Below are 21,204 nucleotides of genomic sequence, written 5' to 3' on the forward strand. Positions count from 1 at the left end.
ACTACTTTTGAACGGATGGGACATATTGTTGGCAAACAGGAACAGATGGCCGAAAACTTTTCGTGGGACAACCACAAACAGGCGCGTTAGTTACGCACGAGTTAAATAACAATAAATATATAAACAAGCTAGATATTTATCTTATATCTTCATATTCACATTCATAGTTATCTATACTATCTCATCATCATCTGCTTAACCTTTTCCCAAACATATTGGGGACGGCTTCCAGTCTAATCGAATGCAGCTAAGAACCAGTGTTTGACAAGCACGATATTTTATCTCACAAAATCGGGTTTTTTTAACGACGTCAGAAATCATCAAATGACCCCTCCCGGTGTGGGTTAGGGAGTGTCAGACTCTTACTGACTAAAAACCGTCGTGTTCCGTCGTAGGCCGGTAACTCTTTCGAAGAATCCCGCAGCCCCGGCAGGTCTTAGTCCTGCTGGGGGCTGGAGTAAATCGGCTGAACCACACTTGTTTAAGTATATGTACCTACATGGACATTGTTTTTGAAGACTTAGCTCATAGGATCGCTTGGTAATGTTCGAGTTACTGAGTCGTACAAAGGCAATATGCACGTACAAATATGGCTATATGTAAGATAAAACATTTAAAACGAAATAATCAAAGCTACGCTTTTTGCGAGCGAGTTCCCCTGAGATTACAGAAAGTAAAGTTTGCTAAAAGTGAAAGAGTGTGTTGATAGATCGCAGATACAGCCATTGGGAATTATTAATGACCAGAGCAAAGTTTACAGTCTCCAACTAGTTGGTCTTTGAACATTTTTGAAGAGTTTACTTTGTGAACTTTAGTGTTTACAGAGAATTGCACTTCAAGTGTATCTTTGTTTGAAAATAGTTGATGGTCTTCTACCAACGGCCGCTCTCAATATAATATCTATCGATTGTTTTGCTCACCGTAGATAGGCATTTGAGATTATGTACTTGTATCTTTAGGGCTACGGGGCTAGTCTGTTTTGGGGGCTGTGTTTTGAAATGTTTGACGTTCAAAAGTACTGTTTTGCAGCCAAGTTAGAAAAAAATTATTTTGAGTCCGAGTTTGAATTTTGAAGTCAAAATTCCATCGCTAGCAATCAGCCAGCCACTAATTATAAAAACAACATTTTGTTAAAGAAATAAAGATTTTTGTATTTTGTATTTGTAGTCAACACAGATAAAATATCGGAAACGGTCGTTATCGAGTGAGTATAAATAGCAAAAAGAATCTATAAATAAACATTCAAGTATACCAAAAATAAGTCAGCCGTTAAAAATCGGATTTTACTTAAATAACTTTGAAAATACGATCCTGTTTGCAGTTAACTTTTAATCGGTTTATCGACGGCCAATTAATAACTTTGGCAATGTTCCATATATCCATATATAACATATTTTACAAGGAACATTCTGTTTGTTTGGGTTGTATTACAGCTTATGTGAACACGTGTCTTGTAGGAAAACACGGCTTTTAATAAGTACTGGTTAAATTATTACATGGCTCTACACGGACCTATATGTTATTGCTATACCTAAGCCTAATTGGGTCCGGGTTTTCATTTTTATATAATTTGTTGTCGATACGGGAACTGGGTAGGAGGAAAAAGAAGACAAAAGCCAGCAAGTCTGACAACCAGTAACGGGGTATCGTGTTCCCCAAGTAACTGCGTTGTACTGTCAACCATGTAAAACACTCGTGCTCAACCGCATCTGAACATACTGCAAGCCACACATATTCATGACAAACAAAAGACCCAATTATTCACTGAGACGATATTGTTTTCCAAAATGTAATAACTGTAGCAAGCACTTCTAAACATTGATCGATCAATCTATAGTGTAGTTAGTTGTAAAACCACAACGCCTCAACGTTGTGGTATACTTACTTACCTAATAATTACAAATTCGAGTTGGAACGTAAAGTCTAGCTTTAAGAGCATGGAGCACGAATTGCAGTAGTTCCAGATTTTTCTCCCATGTGGAAGCTTAAGAGATTAATTTAAATACAGCGTTTTTTTGCAAAAAGAGATCGGTGTAGCAAAATGTTTGTGAATTTTTAACGGAATATGCATAACTGGTAGAACGTATTTTATTTGTTTTTTTTACTCTACACTGGAATATGGTTGGATTAAAGTAGGTAATCAAAATTTTATTTGATATCTGTTTGCAAAAAGCTTGATAAAAAAAAATCTGTAATATTCAAAAATCTATTTTGATTGTTTATAATCTGTAAAATAATTTAAAATATCAACAAATAAAGGTCAAAAAACACTTAATTCTTACCAACAAAATATTAGGTAGGTAAAGACACAAAAATTCCGAGAACAAGAAAATAAAAGATACCTCTTTCAAAAACCTTACTAGAATTTTATGTCTTCCATTTGTCAGACGACCGTGGTCTTATAATGAAAAGCTCGTTTTAATCACTACTGCTAATGAATTTGACTTGGTCGTTTATTGTGACTTCCACGCTGGTCTAACGTTTAAAATCTTGACTTTTGAGCTTGAAGTACTAAATTGGATTCCAGGAGATGTTTCCTGGAATTTCTACTTGAGGCCAATTAATGATAGATTGTAATTGGTCTGTTCCAATAAAGGTCATAATATATAAAAGGAATATAAAGCTAGCTACAAGTTATTGCATTATGTTATCATAACTATATACTTAACTAAGAAATAATAATTTCTAGAAAAAATTAAATGTATAAAAGGAAGTCGTGTTAGTTATGCTATCTATAACTCAGGAAGGTAGACCCACCTATTTGGCTGTTTATATAGAGGTAGCTTAGAACCAGAATAACTCCATCCGGATACAGAAAAAAATTCTCCTTTTGAGATGGGTGAAACCGCGGGGACCAGCTTGTCTAAAATAAGTGACTGAATCCAGAAAAATCAAACTTAACCTTTAAAATGTTTAACATAGAAACCCCCACGTAATAAACATTTCACATATCGACAGTTTATTGGAAAATGCGAACATTCCTGATCCATTGAATGTACGAACAAAAGGGTAGAAGCATTCAATCGCGTTCCGTTTTACAAGATATTGGAAGAGCTCATAAATAAAAATAAAATGTGAAGGAACGCGTCAATATGGTGAATGTTACTTTCTAGTTTTTATTGAAGGAACTGTTGCTTTATAAATTGCACGAAGTAGTGCTTTTATAATAAAGTCTTTGAATGAACGTTAGTTTGTATTGACTATTTCGTTAGTTGTAGAGCGTTCAAAAAAAATAAACACGTGTTCTGACACTGCATAAATTGTGATCATCATCATCATCATCTCAGCCATAAGACGTCCACTGCTGAACATAGGCCTCCCCCTTTGATCTCCACAGATACCTGTTGGAAGCGACCTGCATCCAGCGTCTTCCGGCGACCTTTATAAGGTCGTCTGTCCACCTCGTTGGTGGACGTCCTACGCTGCGCTTGTAATCATGATGTTACAAAATTAAAATAATGTCCATACATTTTGTGGAAGAAGATAAAAAAGAATAGAAGTAAAACATTAATAAAATACTTCATGATTAACAGCATGAAGTAAATACGCGCCAATTCTATTGAGCAAAGAAAAAATCAAAATGGCGGATTGCATAATGTCATCTTCTCGTTATAGTCTCTGGTAAGTCAAAAGGTCTGTTGAAATGGATAACTGGCGCGAAAAAAAATTTACATTAGAATAAAAAAAAACATTACATAAGTTTATTACATTGTACGTACAAAATGAAACGAAAATTACGCCAACAGTTACGCTAGTCGTATTTCTCAAAGGATTGAAATATAATTCGTCCCTTTAAAAGCCTTATACAATCTATTTAAATTGGAGGATTAAAGGGCACCTAGGATTTGGATAAAGGTCCTTAATGATGGCAATTTAATTTGCAGACATTTTTCGGATACAATTTCGAACCTACATTCTATACAAAAATTAGTAAATTAGGAATGATACAAAGCTTTAACACAGGTTTGAATATTTACACAGCGCTTTCAAAGCAGATTATTTTCCGTACGGTTTTTTAAAAACCTATCGCGCGGTTTTTTTTAGAACCGATAGTTGTCAATTGTTTGTTGCGGGCGATAAGCTTGGAAAACCCGAGCAGAAAATCCATTTGTATGAGCGTTGTTCGGAGATTATTTTTATAGTTAGTTCTAGCTGCTATTATTTTTCTAATCGTTAGAGTTACTAGAAAAAATACAAAAAACTTAAAGGACAAGAAAGTATTTATTGAAACATGACCCGAACAAGAGCAACTTAAACATGCTCTTTGAGGCGTGACCCTGTCCTCGACAAACGCAGTTTAACCAAAGATTGAGAGTTCAGCAATTTCCGTGACAAAGTTTACGTAAAGACGAGTGTGCCTTTGGAAGTGAACAATCTTTTTTTAGCCGATGTCCGAAGAAGGAGGTTCTCAGTTTGAATTTGGATGTTTGTATGTTTTAACAGACTATTTTTACATTATTAAAAGAGGCTGAAATAATGAAAGCTTAGACAAGAAAAAAAAATGACAAGATTTTGATTGAAATCATCGTACATAGAAGACATAAAATATCGAAATAACCACGACTTCAAATCAGATAATTGGCTATAACTTGTATACCTACTTATTTAAAAGCCTAAAAGTAAAGGTACTCGTATTCGTAAAACTTCGATAGTACTAAAATCGTGGCAGATTGTTAAGCACGGTTGTGCCTCACAAATCCAACATATCAAGTTATTTATGTCTGAGGCGCGCATCGAATGATATTTCGAATAGAATGATATTCCGAATACATACGTGCTTTACAGTCTATGTCGAATATCGTATATCAGATATATCTAAAGGTATTTTCAGGGTAAGATTTCAAAGTTCAACATATGCCTATGTATTGTTCCAATGCGGAGAGAATTCCTTATTTCTCTTCCTGTCATGAGGTATACTGAGTGGGTTGTCAAATTCTTCGAATTTATAGAGAAAGGCTACGAGCTATATTTTATCTTTATTTGCAGAGTAATTCTCGCAGGACCAGGGTGAAACCGGTGGCGTGAGGCAGTGGGAACACAATTGTCATTGAACTCAAAATTATCTAAGCTGTCCAATTATTGTAGTCTTTCACCTTCTATTGCTGAACTATCAAATATCTTAAAACATTAGTCTAGATTCCCTCAATTTGATAATTTTATTTACGGAGAACACGCAGCAATTGACCGAAGTCCCAAGGTTGATGTCAAATTGATGTCATTTCCACCAACGACTAATGTCAAATATTCTATTTTACCGTGAATCATTACAAACAATAGCATTAAAATATTAGTCAGAATCAGTTAATTCGTTTCCAAACAATTCAATATTTAACAGAATCTCATTGATTATTCACAAATAGATTTGGGCCTTATCGACAATATTAGTTCTAATTGTTTAGTGGTCGCCCCGATATTATTGCCATCGACAATCATTTGGAAACGACCGAATTCCCGTCAGTTATAATTATACATAGATTTGTTTTCCTTAAGAGATAAATGATTTGAAGACGCTTTTGTTATTACTATTAAATTGGGTTCCAACTAAATATTATATACATAGTGTTGTAATATTTTGATTTTGCGCCTTGTACTCAATTTCCCTTGTTCCATTCAGCATAGTTATAGTTTTGTATTTTTAATCTATGGTTTCTCTCTGCTCCGTGGACATTACTAGCCGGTGTATTGTACATGATAATTATTAAAGTTTTTGCTATTTTTACTAAGTAAAACTACTTGTTTCATTAAAAAGTCATTAGGTTATGGGCCCAGAGTGTCCGATTAGTTAAAATCAGTGAATAAAAGTTAGTAAACTCAGTATTCTAAAAGTTCGAAATTCACAAAGCCGCAAACGCAACGTGCTCGGTTAAAAGACTTTTCCGACAACAACATGTCGTCGTCAAATAACTCATTGGCATTAATAGAGAAATTAACCGGCCGTGAGAATTACGCGACATGGCGATTTGCAGTCAAAACTTACTTGGAACACGAGGAACTATGGGATTGCATCGAAAATCCACCCAAAGAACTCGACAAAAAGCGTGACACCAAGGCCAGGTCAAAGATAATTCTTCTGGTGGATCCCGTGAATTATATTCATATTCAAGAATCCACTACTGCTAAGGAGGTTTGGGACAACTTATCCCGTGCTTTTGACGATTCAGGACTTACACGCCGGGTTGGCCTACTGCGAGACTTGTGCAATACTACACTAGCAGGATGTTCAAATGTAGAGGAGTATGTCAGCAAAATAATAACCACAGCACATAAATTAAGGAACATTGGCTTTCATGTAGACGACGAATGGCTTGGTACACTCTTATTGTCCGGCCTTCCTGAAAGTTACAAGCCAATGATAATAGCAATCGAAAGTTCAGGTATGAAGATTAGCTCTGATTCAATAAAATCTAAACTTCTACAAGATGTTAAAGAAACTGTAACTGATTCAACTGCTTTTGCTTCGAAGTTTAATAAGTTTCAGAACAAAAATAAACGATTTTCAAAAGGCCCTCGCTGTTATACATGCAACAAATATGGTCATAAAAGTCCTGACTGTAAATCAAAACCTAATAAGAACCAAGAAGGTAAAAACAACCAATCATCCTATGCGGCTGTATTTATTGCATCTTCTGGTTACTCTGATGACTGGTATATTGATTCTGGCGCCTCAGTACACATGACCAAACACAAAAATTTGTTCATAGAAGAAACAAATCCAGATATAAAAACTATTAAAGTTGCTAATAACAAGTCATTATCTGTTCACAGCTCTGGAAAAATAAGCTTATGTGTTCATAATGAGAGAGGTCAACAAAATGAAATATTGATTAAAAATGTGCTCTATGTACCTGAACTAGCTACAAACTTGCTGTCAGTAAGTCAAATAATTAAGAATGGCTGCCAAGTGGAGTTTAATAAAAATGGCTGTATTATACTTAACCAAGATAATGTTGTAGTCGCAACAGCAAGCTTGATAAACAATATGTATCGCTTAAACGTGTCTGCAGCACATGCATGCATATCAGATGTTATTGAGCAAGATGTGTACCTGTGGCATCAAAGAATGGGGCACCTAAACTTTCAAAGCTTGAATAAATTGAGTGAGAATGCTGCCGACTTAAAGCTTGGTGTACCTGCAAACAATGTGAAATGTATAACGTGTCAGGAAGGAAAACAAACACGTTTACCGTTTAAAACTCAAGGGTCTCAGAGTAAAGACTTGCTTGAACTAATTCACTCCGATGTTTGTGGACCAATGGAAACGCAGTCATTTGGCAAGGCCAGATATTTTGTGACATTTCTTGATGACTACTCAAAGAAAATATTTGTATATGTCATGCATAACAAATCTGAAGTGCTGGAAAAATTCACTGAATTCAAAAAGTTAGTTGAGAATCAGTTAAACCGTACAATTAAAATTCTCAGATCCGATAACGGACTAGAATATGTAAACAAGAATTTTTCAAAATTTCTTAAAGAATGTGGAATAAGGCATCAGACAACCACACCTTACACTCCACAACAAAATGGCACAGCTGAAAGGATGAATAGAACATTAATAGAGAGAGCAAAGTGTATGATGTTAAATGCCAACTTACCTAAAGTTTATTGGGCTGAAGCAATTCACACCGCTGCTTATATCATAAACCGTTCTCCAACTAAATCTCTGTGCTATAAGACTCCTGAAGAAATGTGGACTGGACAAAAGCCCAACGTTAGCCACATGAGGACATTTGGATGTGAGGCAATGGTTCACTTGCCAAAAGAGAAAAGGAAGAAGTTGGATTCAAAATCACAAAAAATGACTTTCATTGGATATTGTGAGAACACAAAAGGGTATCGCTTTTTATTGCCTAACTCAAAAATTGCTATTAAAAGCAGAGATGCTGTATTTCTGGAGTCAACAGTCAAAAGAGACTATGTGCCCATTGAGTTGAATACTAATGAGAGCAGTACACATAGTGAACAAATTTTAAGTGATGATGACTCATTTAACACTGTTAATGAGAGCAAATCTGACAGTAAGTACTTCCCAGATGAAAGCATAGAATCTTCACCAGAAAGACAAACTATAATCAAAACAAGAAGTCAAGTTTTAAAGTCAAAGAAACAAGAAGAAAGCTCTTACCTGTGTTTTGATGAACAATTATTAAATTATGAGGTTCCTGATAACTATGAACAAGCAATGAAGTCTGTTGATGCTTCAAAATGGATAATGTCAATAAAAGAAGAGCTTGATGCTCATCAACAAAATAAAACTTGGACATTAGTTGATAAAACTCCTGATATGCGAGTAATTGGATGTAAATGGGTATTTCGCATCAAGGAAGAATGTTCTGGACCAAGATACAAGTCTCGGCTTTGTGCGAAAGGTTACTCACAAACCAAAGGTATTGACTATCAAGAAACATTCGCACCTACTGTGAGGTATGATTCAATTCGTCTATTACTGTCTGAAGCTGCCCAACATAACCTTCAAATAATACAATTAGACATAAAAACAGCTTTCCTTTATGGTGAGCTTGTAGAAGACATATACATGACTGTACCTGAAGGCTTAACTTGCAATACTAATAAGGTATGTAAGCTAAATAAATCATTATATGGCTTAAAACAATCTCCCAGATGCTGGAACTATAAGTTTGATTCAGTTTTAAAGAAGTTTGGGCTTGTTAACAGTAAAGCTGACCAGTGTGTGTATGTAGGCACTATTAATGGAGAAAAATGCTATCTGTGCTTATATGTCGATGATGGACTGATACTCTCTAAAGATATGTCAACCATAAAGGAGTTAATTAATGACTTACAGTCAATATTTGAAGTAAAGACTTTTCCAGTCAAAAATTTTGTTGGTATGGAAATAATAAAACAAGATACTTATATCTTTATACATCAATTAAGCTATATTGAAAAGCTATTGAATAAATTTAATTTAAATGAATGTAAACCTAACAGTATTCCAGCTGATCCACATACAATATTGGAAAAAGGAGAAGGTGAACCAGAAAAGAACATTCCATATCGGGAAGCTGTTGGATCATTGATGCACCTTGCTACAGTAAGCCGACCTGACATTTCCTTTGCTGTAAGCCTGGTGAGTCGATTTTTAAACTCTTATAATGAAACTCATTGGAATGCTGTGAAGAAAATTTTCAAGTATCTAAAAGAAACTAAAGAGTATGGTATCTATTACATACAGTCATCTGATCCCAATATTGTCATGGGGTATAGTGATGCAGACTTTGCTAATGACCCTAATACAAGACGTTCGGTTACTGGATATGTATTTATTAAAAATGGAGGAGCAGTGACATGGGCCTGTCAAAAACAACAAACAGTGGCACTATCGACCACTGAAGCAGAATTTATGGCAGCCTGTGCTGCTACAAAGGAAGTCATGTGGATTAAACAGTTACTATCTGATATTGGTGAATTTAATCAAAAGTCTGTATGTTTAAATTTAGACAATCAAAGTGCTATCAGTGTAATCAAAAATACTAACTTTCACAAACGGTGCAAACATATAGACATTAAGTTTCACTTCATTAAAGAAAAATACTATGATAAGGTTATTGAATTAAACTATGTGTGTAGTGATGAGCAATATGCTGATATTTTTACCAAACCTTTAAGTAAAGTTAAGTTTTGTTATTTAAGAGATAAAATTGGACTTAAGTCTAATGATGTAGTCATTAGCAGTTAGTTATTGTATCAGTGTTGATCTCTTTTGTCAATATTTAAAATTAATATTTTTTATGAAGGCTTAAATTCAGGGAGAGTGTTGTAATATTTTGATTTTGCGCCTTGTACTCAATTTCCCTTGTTCCATTCAGCATAGTTATAGTTTTGTATTTTTAATCTATGGTTTCTCTCTGCTCCGTGGACATTACTAGCCGGTGTATTGTACATGATAATTATTAAAGTTTTTGCTATTTTTACTAAGTAAAACTACTTGTTTCATTAAAAAGTCATTACATAGTTTGATCAGCAGTTAGCTATAGGCCTTCCTCTATAAATGTATCGTGTTACCAGTGTGCGTTCAAGCAAACAAGCAAACCTAAGTTTTATAGTATTTGTAACTATAGGTACGTGATTGTTTAGACCATCATCACTATCATACTTCTGGCCTTATCCCATTTTTATTGGTGGTCAGCGCAGCATGTTTTCTTCTTCCATACTCTTCTCTTCTTATCTGCCATCATCCTTCAGGTAGTTTTCTATGTCTTACAATAACTGATAAAATAAACCGAAATAAAATTTTGACATTAGCTTTATTTAAGTTATAGTAGTAAGTATATCTACTTTTACACAATCCATCCATTGTTTCTTTGGTCGTCCCATTCTACTTTATTCATTCACATTCAAGGATCCACCAAATTGAATCCTCAACATGTCCAAACGTGACTAGGAATCAAGTAAGCCTTTTTCTAAAACAAATTCAATTGTCCTAACTTGCGTAGATATAAGGGATCTCTTCGAAACGTTACAAAGTTTCTGGTTTGTTCGGAAATCAATCAGGCAAACCAAAGTGGGTTATTTCCAACTTTGTACCGTTCCTATTTGTGTATTTGGCTTGAAATAACAGTTATTTTAACATTTTTCCTCGCTATTATATACCTACACAAGGTAAGTATCGCTGGTATTTTTAAAGTTGCTAGGCAGATAACTATTTTGGTATAGAGCCGAGGCCAGTTTTGGACGCCATTAGTGTCTCGAAATATAATAGGCATGTTTAGTCTAGCAAATCCAAGTTATTAAAGAAACTAGCGTCATAACAGTACCTAGTGGAAAATCGAGGTTCTTGAAATGAGGCCAGCTTCTGCCCTGGGTTTCATACGTGCCCCGTGAGGTCTATTTTGCACACCCTGATTAAAATTTGCTATGAATTTTTGTGGGTACATAAGTAGTAGTTTCTGAACAGTAAAATAGAGTGGGTGAAGACTTTGGTCTATTGATATGATTCCAAAGCAATAAAAACCATACATTTTTAAACTTGAAATAATTTGAAACATAAAAATAACTTAACAATAGCACATCATCATCATCATCATCATCAGCCTATAGCAGTCCACTGCTGGACATAGGCCTCTCCAAATGCACGCCACTGAGATCGATTTTCGGCTTACAATAGCACGTATGTCATAAATTCAATAGAGGTGCGTCACAAATGCAATACATAGAGTATAAATTGAATCAGGATGTGAATCGGATGTTATCAGACTACACTCCGTAGGCAGTAATATTAGATCATGTGTGTACCTTGTTAGTATAAACTTGTCAAGTAGTTTATCTATGTAGAGAACGTTGTTGTATTTATACACTTTGAACTTTTGAGTGTATTTATATAAGTTAAATTATATAGGTGCTTTAAATGTTGTGCAGATTTTATAAGGGACACAGGATTATCTTTTTCTTACCTATAAGCATTTATTGTAATGCGTAGAATATGTGTATGAAACAGTGGTATGTAACAGCATAAGGCCCCGCATGGGCGAGCAAAAAATCCTCAAGATAGGTATGTATTTAAAAACACCCTAAAGTTATAGTAGTCACGGTACAGTGGATACTTAGGGGTATCAATTAAAATATTCTTTAATTAGTATAGCCATTTATTTATCTGATAATACGGGTACCCTTAAATGAGCTCCAAAGTGCGGCGCGACTGCTGGGGCACTAATCTGAAGGTGTCTTAAAACCATCTCTATGTGAAAAATAAAGATGCTTCAACGTATTCCAAACCTACACTTATGAAGAACAAACAAACAAAAACAAATTCCGCCTTTTATTATTAAGTAGATTTCCTCCCAAACAATTCAATGTCCGAAGCAAATATTCCCAGAGCGCCGTAAATTTTCCATCACGCCTCACCGCGTTTTATAAGCATAATGTTGAAATTCTTTTGTTTACCTAACAAGGTACGATGACCCTTGAGTGTTTTAAAAAGTATACATATTGAACTAGCTTTTGCCAGCGGTTTTACCAACATCCCGTGAGACCTTCTGCACGAACCCGGATAAAAATGGGCTTAGTTTGAGACGCTGAAATATTTTATCAAATCGGACCAGTTTCCTGAGATTAGTGCGTTCAAGCACATATGGTTGAGCTTTTTAATATTAGTATTGATGGAAAATGGTTTCCGAAAGTCCACCATCTAGTGGATCGATGGCTTTTAGCATCAATAGTGCAAAAGGCATCTTATTCATTTCTCTATGGGCAAGAAATTAATAGGAGAGAAGTCTAATTTATTACTTAATTTCTGTCGTAGCTGCTTTAATATTCCTTCAAAAACATTCGGTAACTCTGTAATAAAATGTTTTTGTCTACGACACTTTAATTAACTTTAACTAGAGATTTAGGTCAAGTTTCTCTGCTCAAGGGTAAACTGGAATGAGATAAGTTAAAGCTATAAAAAACTGACCAAAATGAGAAAAGTGATAACACTTATAAAGTTCTGTCACTTATAGTATGTATACTTAAATATCTGTGACACGCGGTTTCGTCCGTTCTGTGAAGGAACGACTTAACCGAATAACAAGTAGCTGATAGCTTTCCTCGTTTAATGGGCTATCTAACACTAACGAATTTAATTTTCAAATTGGACTTTTCTATTCTGAGATAACCCGTTCTCACACATCCAAAAACCCAGCTTCCAGCCTTTCTCTATAAGTGTGTTTTCTAACAGTAACGATATTTTTTTATAATTGGACCAGTACCTATAGTTTCTTAGATTAATGGACACACTCAGAGACCTTTATTGGTTACTTAAGCCGTTCCTTAGTGCAGAATTTCTATGAGAATCTGTAACTAAGGAGTGACTTAAGTAATTATTAAATGTCTCTGAGTGACAATCTTCAAAACAAACAAACTCTTTAGCTTTGTTCTTAATATAGAAACGTGAGTAAATAAAACATTCATACATTTTATGTATATTGTTGTGCCAAAAATAACTGTCACAGTTATTGGAATATTTAACCCTCTGGCTCATATAATATTTTTAATATGCAAAATCTATTTTGAAAGGCAACCCACACTTGGCCTTAATATTCTCGTACTATTAATAGGCTATTAGTTTGAAGTTTCGGCTAACTTACTGAACATAAATATTAAGCAGATATATAGGGTAGAAATGTATTTTGTATATTTATAGTTATAGCTTATCTTTACGTAACGAAAGCATGCAATTGAAACGATAAAGAAAATACTATAAGTTCCTAATAATAGATTTTTTGGCATAAGGCACCGGTGAGTAAGCATTTGCGACTTAAAAACTGGTAAAACGTTGTATATAGGGAAGGTAGACGATTTACGAAGTTTATCAATACTGTCACCAAGTTCCTGTGTTCATAAAACAAATTGCACTACGTCTCTTGAAACTTAAGGCTGGAAACAGTGCTCGACCGACGGTCAGCTAAGAAAGCTAAAAGTCTACCTATAACGCGTACACAGCTACAATGACTGTACGCGCGTGATTTTGTATGTAATTCGGTCGGGACATACGGTCAGCACTGACCGCCGGCCGAGCACTGTTTCCAGCCTAAGCATTCATGACGTAACGAAAGTTGATTCACAGTCCAGTTGAACTTTACTAAACATATTACCCATTTAATCGAATTCCTACTAAACAGTTACAACATTATTCCTTCAAACTTGCTACCAAATGAATGGTAAAGTCTATTTATCGTCACGTTATCGAAAGGCACGTTTCACCAACACGTTTCTAACCACTACAGTTTCTTCTGTAGCCAATAAACGTGTCAAATGGAAACCTGAAGTTCCGTACTGATGTAAGGTTGAATATTGATTTTTATTGTGTAGGTAATAAGGATAAAAATAGCTTGGAAAGGCTTGTGCTTGGAGTTGAGTGGTATCCCGTTGTTGGGAATACTTGAAGGTGCGTCTAAATAGCCACTTTAAGAGGTTTTTAAAAATACGACTGGAGTAGGTAATTTTCATACTTTAGCATATTTTGGTTCAGATGTCGCCTATTCATGAAGGAAAGCCGTTTTCACGCGGGCTTACTCGAGTCCCATAGGATAGTTCCTATAAGGTATAGGTAATCCTACTATCCTTATTGAGATAGAACATGGCCTATGTTATTCGGGAGGAATTTAACGTTGCAACCGTGAAATTATTTTTTAAATCGGTTCAGTCATTTTGGAGCCTTTAGGGTACAAATAAACAGAACATGCTATCTATGAAATATAAAGGTAAAAGAAAAGATTCAAAATGTACAGTTTTAATCTAAGTACCAACCAACGAGGAAAAGTGTCGTGTGTTAACCCTCTATGATATTATGTAATAAGTATGTCACCGGATTCTAGCCTCGTACTCAGAAACCGTTTTTATTTTACTTCACATTATTTTTTTATATTTTCCATAGGAATTTGAAGATTTTTCGTTACTCGTATTTTTCCGAGTCGCTAGTGAAATAGTAAAGCTTATGAATCATCAGCAAAACTTTCAATAAACTTTTTCAGGCTTTTCGTACGAACTAAATTCTGAAATTTTCTGCCTGTGTTACTTTCTACACTAATGAAAAATTCCACGAAATGTTAACACTTTGCCATTTTCCGTTTTTTTGCACAATTTTCGCATATAGGTATACTAAAACCTTCGTCATACTATTGGTAATCATATTTGCATGAAAATGCTTTCAATACGTTTTGAGTTTATCACGAACAGTCCAGACAGACGAAGTCATCATCATCATCATCTCCCGAGCCTTTTCCCAATGTTGGGGTCGGCTTCCAGTCTAACCGAATTCAGCTGAGTACCAGTGCTTTACTAGAAGCGACTGCCTATCTGACCTCCTCAACCCAGTTACCTGGGCAACCCGATATCCCTTGGTTTGACCAGACAGTCGAAGTGTAGCAAATTTACTTTTTTTATATGTATATGTAGAAGTGTGGAAATGTTTTTAATGTTCTTCCAAAATATAGACGAGGGTTCCAAATAAGAGGTTTTGTTTTAGAATACAATAACTTCTTCTATATTGTTCAGATATAAACTAAAGATGAAAAACAAAAGACTACAGATTAAAAATCGCAAAGCATACAATAACAAAAAAGAATGGTAATTGCGGTCGAATAGATATACCGACAACAAAAGGTGTATTTTAAATACAGATCATTGTTCCCGATACTAATATAATACAAGCTTTTATTATGGTTTCACTCCTATAAAATTGCTTTCTAACCAGTTAAGTCTTAGCCTGACAGCATAACAAGCTTCCATCTGCATCCCACAAGTTCCCTACTAATATTATAAATGCGAAAGTAACTCTGTCTGTCTGCCTGTCTGTTACGCTATCACGTTTAAAGCACTGAACTGATTTAAATAAAATTTGGTACAGAGATAGAGTTGACCTTGAGAAAGAACATAGCATAGTTTTTATCCCGGACGTTTGAAGAGTTCTCTTGGAAATGCGATATAACCGAACTTGACGCGAGCGAAGCCGCGGGCGGAAGCTAGTAAAATAACAGATGAGCAAATTTTCGTCCGGGTGCGAGCATCTCGGAACATGAAAAAAACCGCGAGGAATCGCTAGTTATAGGATTCGATGACTTTCAGCAACCCAACAGGGACTAGACATAAATATTGTACAAGTCCTTTAATTTCAAGTTTGATTAAATTCAAGAGAAAACTTCAATTGTTTATCTTTTGTAGCAATCAGCTCTTTTTGAAACACGTAGGTAGGTGTACCAATATAACTTTTTATTTCATATAGGTACCTACCTAGATTGCTAAGCCAAGTAAAGCGTGAAATAGTATCAGGCAAACCCACTCATCTGTTTATGATTATAATTTGTATTTTTGAAACAGCTGTCGTAGCCATTCTTATTTGAAATTCTAATTTTGTATATTATGGTAATCATTTCAGTTTAATGCTCCCTCTTTTATAAGATTTTTCAACGAGTCCAAACACAGCTAAGATACGATGTTCTATCATGAAGTTCCAGTTCATACTCTTCTGATAAATCGTCGTCTTAGGTCAAGTTGACCTAAGACGACGATTTGTTGAATAGTATTATTGAATTGTCACAAAATGTATATATAGCTGCTACGTACATATAGCTGTTTATTTTCATGACGCTACGTTCCTTGCAAGATGGTTAAAATACATAGTTCAGATTCCTTTATACGTATATGTAGGTGGTAAGGTACATATCATCATTGCCTACCCTCTTCCTTACTATGAAGGGGTCAGCTTCCAGTCTATCCGAATGCAATTTAATTACCGGTGTTTTACATGGAGCGACTCCCTATCTGACTTCCTTAACCTAGTTACCCAGGCAATCCCTTGGTAAGACGGGTTGTCAGGCGACTGCAAAAGATGTTCAAACGATAGTTACATATGATGGGCCTAATAAAAGCGTGTCAGAAATAGAGTTTTTTGCGTATTCGCCGTTATTTGCATGTACGTGTTTTTGCATGTTTGTGAGAACTTTTGATTGAAAGCTTGTTATTTGTTTGTCAATAGTGATCTCTGTCGATATATCGATAAAACTGCGTTGAAACTAGAGCCTTGTTTTTCAGCACTTTTGAATGTATTTGCTATTGTTTGATACGCTATTAACTAAAAGCGTAGTTTGATATTTATGCTGGTCGATTCTGCAATATGCAGAATGGAGAAGTTCGTGATTTCTAACGTTCTGTTCGTGGAATAGTTTTCTCGTTTATGCAGCCGAAATACTCATCATTGTTTTCAAAAAGTTAGCCTGTTACAGGAACATACATTTTACAGTAACAATAATGCCTCTTCTTTACACATTGCCGTGAAAATACCGTATGTCGGCACAGCGGTTAGTGTTGTATGGGTCAGGAAAAAACCTGCCTTGAACAAGAGCCCTTAGGGTAAACTTAGCAGACATTACATAAACAGTAAAGTGGAATCATGCTGGTCCTTATTTACTCATTTCAGCAAAATAACTAGGTATACCAAAGTCTACATGAATATAATTCTCAACTTACTTCCCACTGTTTTTTTCAATTTATCTTGAAAGTAATTCAATGAAATTCCGAAACTAACATCCCTGGAGACCATAGTCAAATTTAATTCACCTACCAATGTGCCTTTGTTTAAATACCTACTCCCACTTAAAACTTGGAAAGTTGGAATTATTTCCCCGTGTAAAATAAACGTAGGATTGCACTGAAGTATTCCTTAAAAAGAACATGTCTATACCTACGAGTTGACAAAGACAAGTCACTAAGGCTGATTTGGCCGGTAGGCTGTAGGTCCGGTTAGACTGAAAGCCGACCCCAACATGGTTGGGAAAAAAGGCTCGGAGGATGGGCCAAGACTGATTTTCACTTTCAAGTTTCAAAGTAAACAGTTGTTTTAAAAAATCAGAAGTTTATGTAGTCGGAGTCGGAGAGTTTGGGTACAAGCGTGTTGAGCGTGCATCGTAAATTGTCATCCACCTTAAAAGGGTGGTCTCAGTAAGAAAAGAATCCACGAACTGCAATGAACTTGGATTTACCTGGATCCATACACATACTGTTACTTACCCGACTTTGCTGATAAAAGGAAAAAGCATTTCCTTGTAAAGTGCTGTGGTAAACAGACCATTGGACCTTATGTTTATGTATTGTCTCGTATGTACGACATTTACCTTCCTATGTAAATAATATTCCTTCTTGTTTTGTGCTTATTTCCTGAGGCGGACATGTCGCATTCCTTTTATCATTCGTTAATATATATTTTATCATTAATAAATTATTTTATGAATACACAGCAGTAAGTGTGAATAAAAAAACTGCAGATTTAGATGGTGTCCAATGCAATTCTAAATTACTTAAACGCACCAATTAATTGCAATATTTTATTTACTTTCAAATGCCACATTAAATTATAAGACATATATGGATTTTCTTTAACGGCACAGTTACAGCACAGTTACAGTTTGTTACTCAGGCCTCCTCTGACACAGAGAAGGATTGAGCATTAATCACCACGGGTTGGTGATTTCAGACTATATACCTAGTCCAGGTTTCCTCAAGATGTTTTCCTTCACCTTTTTATCAGCCATTGGTGTCTAAGATATACTTAGAAAGTACATACAAACTTAGAAAAGTTGCATTGGTACTTGCCTGACCTGGATTCGAACCCGCGCCCTCATACTCGAGAGCTTGGTTCTTTGCCCACTAGGCCACCACGGTTTAATTTTGTGCTAGCACTATTTTAGCAAATTACATCGATAACAATTCTACTCGCATTAATTATAATTCCCTCTTTACAATCAAACGGGTTACACCAATTACGTATCAAGGAAAATCGATCATCACCCTTTACGTATGGGTTTGCGAAAACGTGACTAAAGCCCGATATACTCGAAATACAAGTAATTGCTCCAATGTGTCCTTACCACAGAATAAGGAAAAATGAGCAGAGACGCTATAACGCAAGTAGGTCAGGCGCCTTTTTCTAGGTCAAATACATACGGTGGGCATGACCAAAATGATCAGTTACGAGTACCTACCTAATGGGGCGTTCGGGTTCTTTGAGACATCTGTCAACGATTTTTGGTATTACAAAAAATAATCGGGTCCAAAGAAGGCGTGTAAGGGCGAAGACAGTAACGTCCCTCGTCCCCCACAAACCCGCATTTTGATGCGCTACTTTCCTAGGAGATTATCCGTTATGGCACCTCCGCTATTCATTTTATTCTCCATGGTTCTTACCTTAAAACAGCCTTTAGGCCACGTGACTTGTTGATGTCCCTCACTAATTTAGTTTCAATGTCACGGCTTAACTGCTAAATTACTGTAGACCATGTTTTGTTAATGTGTATAGTTTTCGGCAGTGAATTTTGGAAAGTTTGCCTTTTAGCTTGACACATTGTTTTAGAATTTAGTTTTGTTGCTGTTTGACTCGCCTCTCTATCTGATAAACACAGTTTAAGTATGATTCACGGTCCAGAAGGCTTAGAAATGTATCAACCAGTTCTATCCGGTTTGACCGGTCTTCATGACCAAACCTTAGGAATTATTGCATGAAAAAATATGCCAAACAGTTAAACAACTAGCCAAAAAGTTAATTTGTTAAGTTTTGACTTCATTAAACCAGGGAGCGATAAAAAATTCAATGATTTTGAAAAATAGTTTTTCGTCTTCTAAGATCATTATCAAACATTTTAATATTTTGTATACGGTTCTTCAAACCATACAGACAGAATTGTGTTGCTGGGGAGTTTGTTCCACCACTTCTTCTTCCCAGCAAAAACACATAAGAAGTGGTGATGGGCGGGCGTTTTGGGGGTTGTCTTTTGTAAAGACCTTCAAAAAGTGCTGATTTTCAGCCTGCTTTGAATAAATTACTTTTTATCTTTTATCATACAATTTTATACAAATATTGCTAATATATTTTCCTTTTGTTTCAGCTATGGACACCGCTCAACATAATCTTGTTCAACCTGGTCTGTTCGGATTTCTCCGTGTCCGTCCTAGGGAACCCGTTCACGCTCATATCAGCGCTGTTCCACCGGTGGATCTTCGGGAAGACCATGTGTGTGCTGTACGGGTTCTTCATGGCTCTTTTAGGTAAGTCTTAAAAATAATGTGTGAACTTAATGTTTTGGTTTCGGTCCAAAGATGTTGACTGTATTAATACAATATTAATTTATTGCGCTATCGTACACAAACATAAAAAGTTACATAAAAATGTGACACGTCATAACTACTTAAAAATAAAAGATTCTGAGAATATGCTCCTTATTTAGGAAATGGTAAAAAAACTACATGTTTCACAAGGAAAGGTTGTCCGTCATAGATTGTCTGACCTATAAAACGTCTTATGGTCATGAGACCTGTTGCGAGTTTAGGATTTTTTCTCATCAAAAAAAGTGTACAGCGCCGCTAAAGTTTCACTTAAAAAATCGATTTCAAAACTTCTGCGCCAGGAGACATTCAAACTTTGTATTTTACAGGCATAAGTTGTATCTAGTCCGTAATTTTTAAGATCTTAAGAGTGGTGGATCTCAAGGTCATTTTCGGCCATTGCGACTGCTTCAATCTCCGCAACTATAATACGAGTAGTCGCTGACGTGCTCTCATATGACTGCAGTAGCCTATCTGCTACTGAGTACTATAATATCGATTCTCAAGCCGAGACAACCAGTAAAAAGGTTTTTCTCATCAAGAATTTATTACCAGCAGCTTTTAGCGTGGCTTTTGTATCTAGAATAAAAGCTCGTTTGTTATTTTTGCATCAGGAATTTCCCGCGGTAGACACGTGCCACTTTATTCTCTTTTGATGGCAACACGCTTCTTGTTTTGTATCGGATAAAACCTTTTGAAACTAAAGGTTTAGCACTATATTGTGCCGAAGAACAATAAATGAATATGTTCAAAATACCAAGGGGTATTGGGTTGCCCGGGTAAATGGGTTGAGGGGGTCAGATAGGGCAATCGCTCCTTGTAAAGCACTAGTACTCAGCTACATCCGCTTAGACTGGAAGCCAACCCCAACACAGTTGTGAAAAAGGCTCGGGGAGACTAAAGGTTAAGCATTATATTGTGCTGAAGGATAATAAATGAATGATGTTCAAAATTTTATCACCATGTCAAAGTACCAGGTAAATGATGATGTCATCCTAACCGACCATTGGTTATAGCCGCTGTTCTCACATAAGGAGATCAGCCAGCTGCGCAGGACATATTATAGTGCACAAGCATTTAGGCAGATAAAGGTGCACTGCTTATTATTCCTTCACTGTCTTAGCCTGATGGGACGTAAACCAAGTAAAAGGCAGGGTGTAACTGGGTGGAAGTGGTCAGATAGACAGTCGCTCTTTGTAAAACACTGATACTCAGCTGTATACAGTTAGACTGGAAGCCGACTCTAACATAGCTGGGAAAAGGTTAGGCAGATGATGACAAAATGAACATAGCTGGGAAAAGGTTAGGCAGAAAGGTTCGATGACAGAATGTCGGCCATATACCTACTTGAAGACACATAGGTAATATTAACAAAAACAAAACACAGTTTTTCATTGTCTGCCCTCTAAAGTGAGACTAGGTGAATTTATTTAGGTCCAATGGAACTCACAAAAAAGAATAAAGAAAGCTACTTAATCTCCAATGTGTTAGTAAACATGAGTTCTGGCTAGCCGGATATAATTCAAATATAATCAAAATCTACCCACTCCTACTTACTTTATTAGACTTTCAGCAGCTTCAATGCCCTAGTACTCGAATGTAAGCAGA

The 21,204-nt window shown here is 35.8% G+C and overlaps 2 protein-coding genes and 1 long non-coding RNA gene across 3 annotated transcripts in view; 2 read left to right on the forward strand and 1 right to left on the reverse strand.

Annotated features, from left to right (window-relative positions):
- The window catches only part of LOC135117921 (uncharacterized), a 343,287-nt gene that overhangs the window by 241,598 nt on the left and 80,485 nt on the right, over positions 1-21,204 (forward strand). The window lies entirely within an intron of this gene.
- The window catches only part of LOC110372169 (uncharacterized), a 168,357-nt gene that overhangs the window by 57,129 nt on the left and 90,024 nt on the right, over positions 1-21,204 (reverse strand). The window lies entirely within an intron of this gene.
- Positions 1-21,204, forward strand: part of LOC110372148 (parapinopsin) — a 101,841-nt gene that overhangs the window by 40,535 nt on the left and 40,102 nt on the right. The window contains exon 3 of the mRNA XM_021328710.3: positions 19,380-19,539. Within this exon, the coding sequence (XP_021184385.3) occupies positions 19,380-19,539 (160 nt within the window). The remainder of the gene's footprint in view (positions 1-19,379; positions 19,540-21,204) is intronic.

Source organism: Helicoverpa armigera, chromosome 16 (assembly GCF_030705265.1).
Source record: "Helicoverpa armigera isolate CAAS_96S chromosome 16, ASM3070526v1, whole genome shotgun sequence".
NCBI classification, from domain to species: Eukaryota; Metazoa; Arthropoda; class Insecta; order Lepidoptera; family Noctuidae; genus Helicoverpa; species Helicoverpa armigera.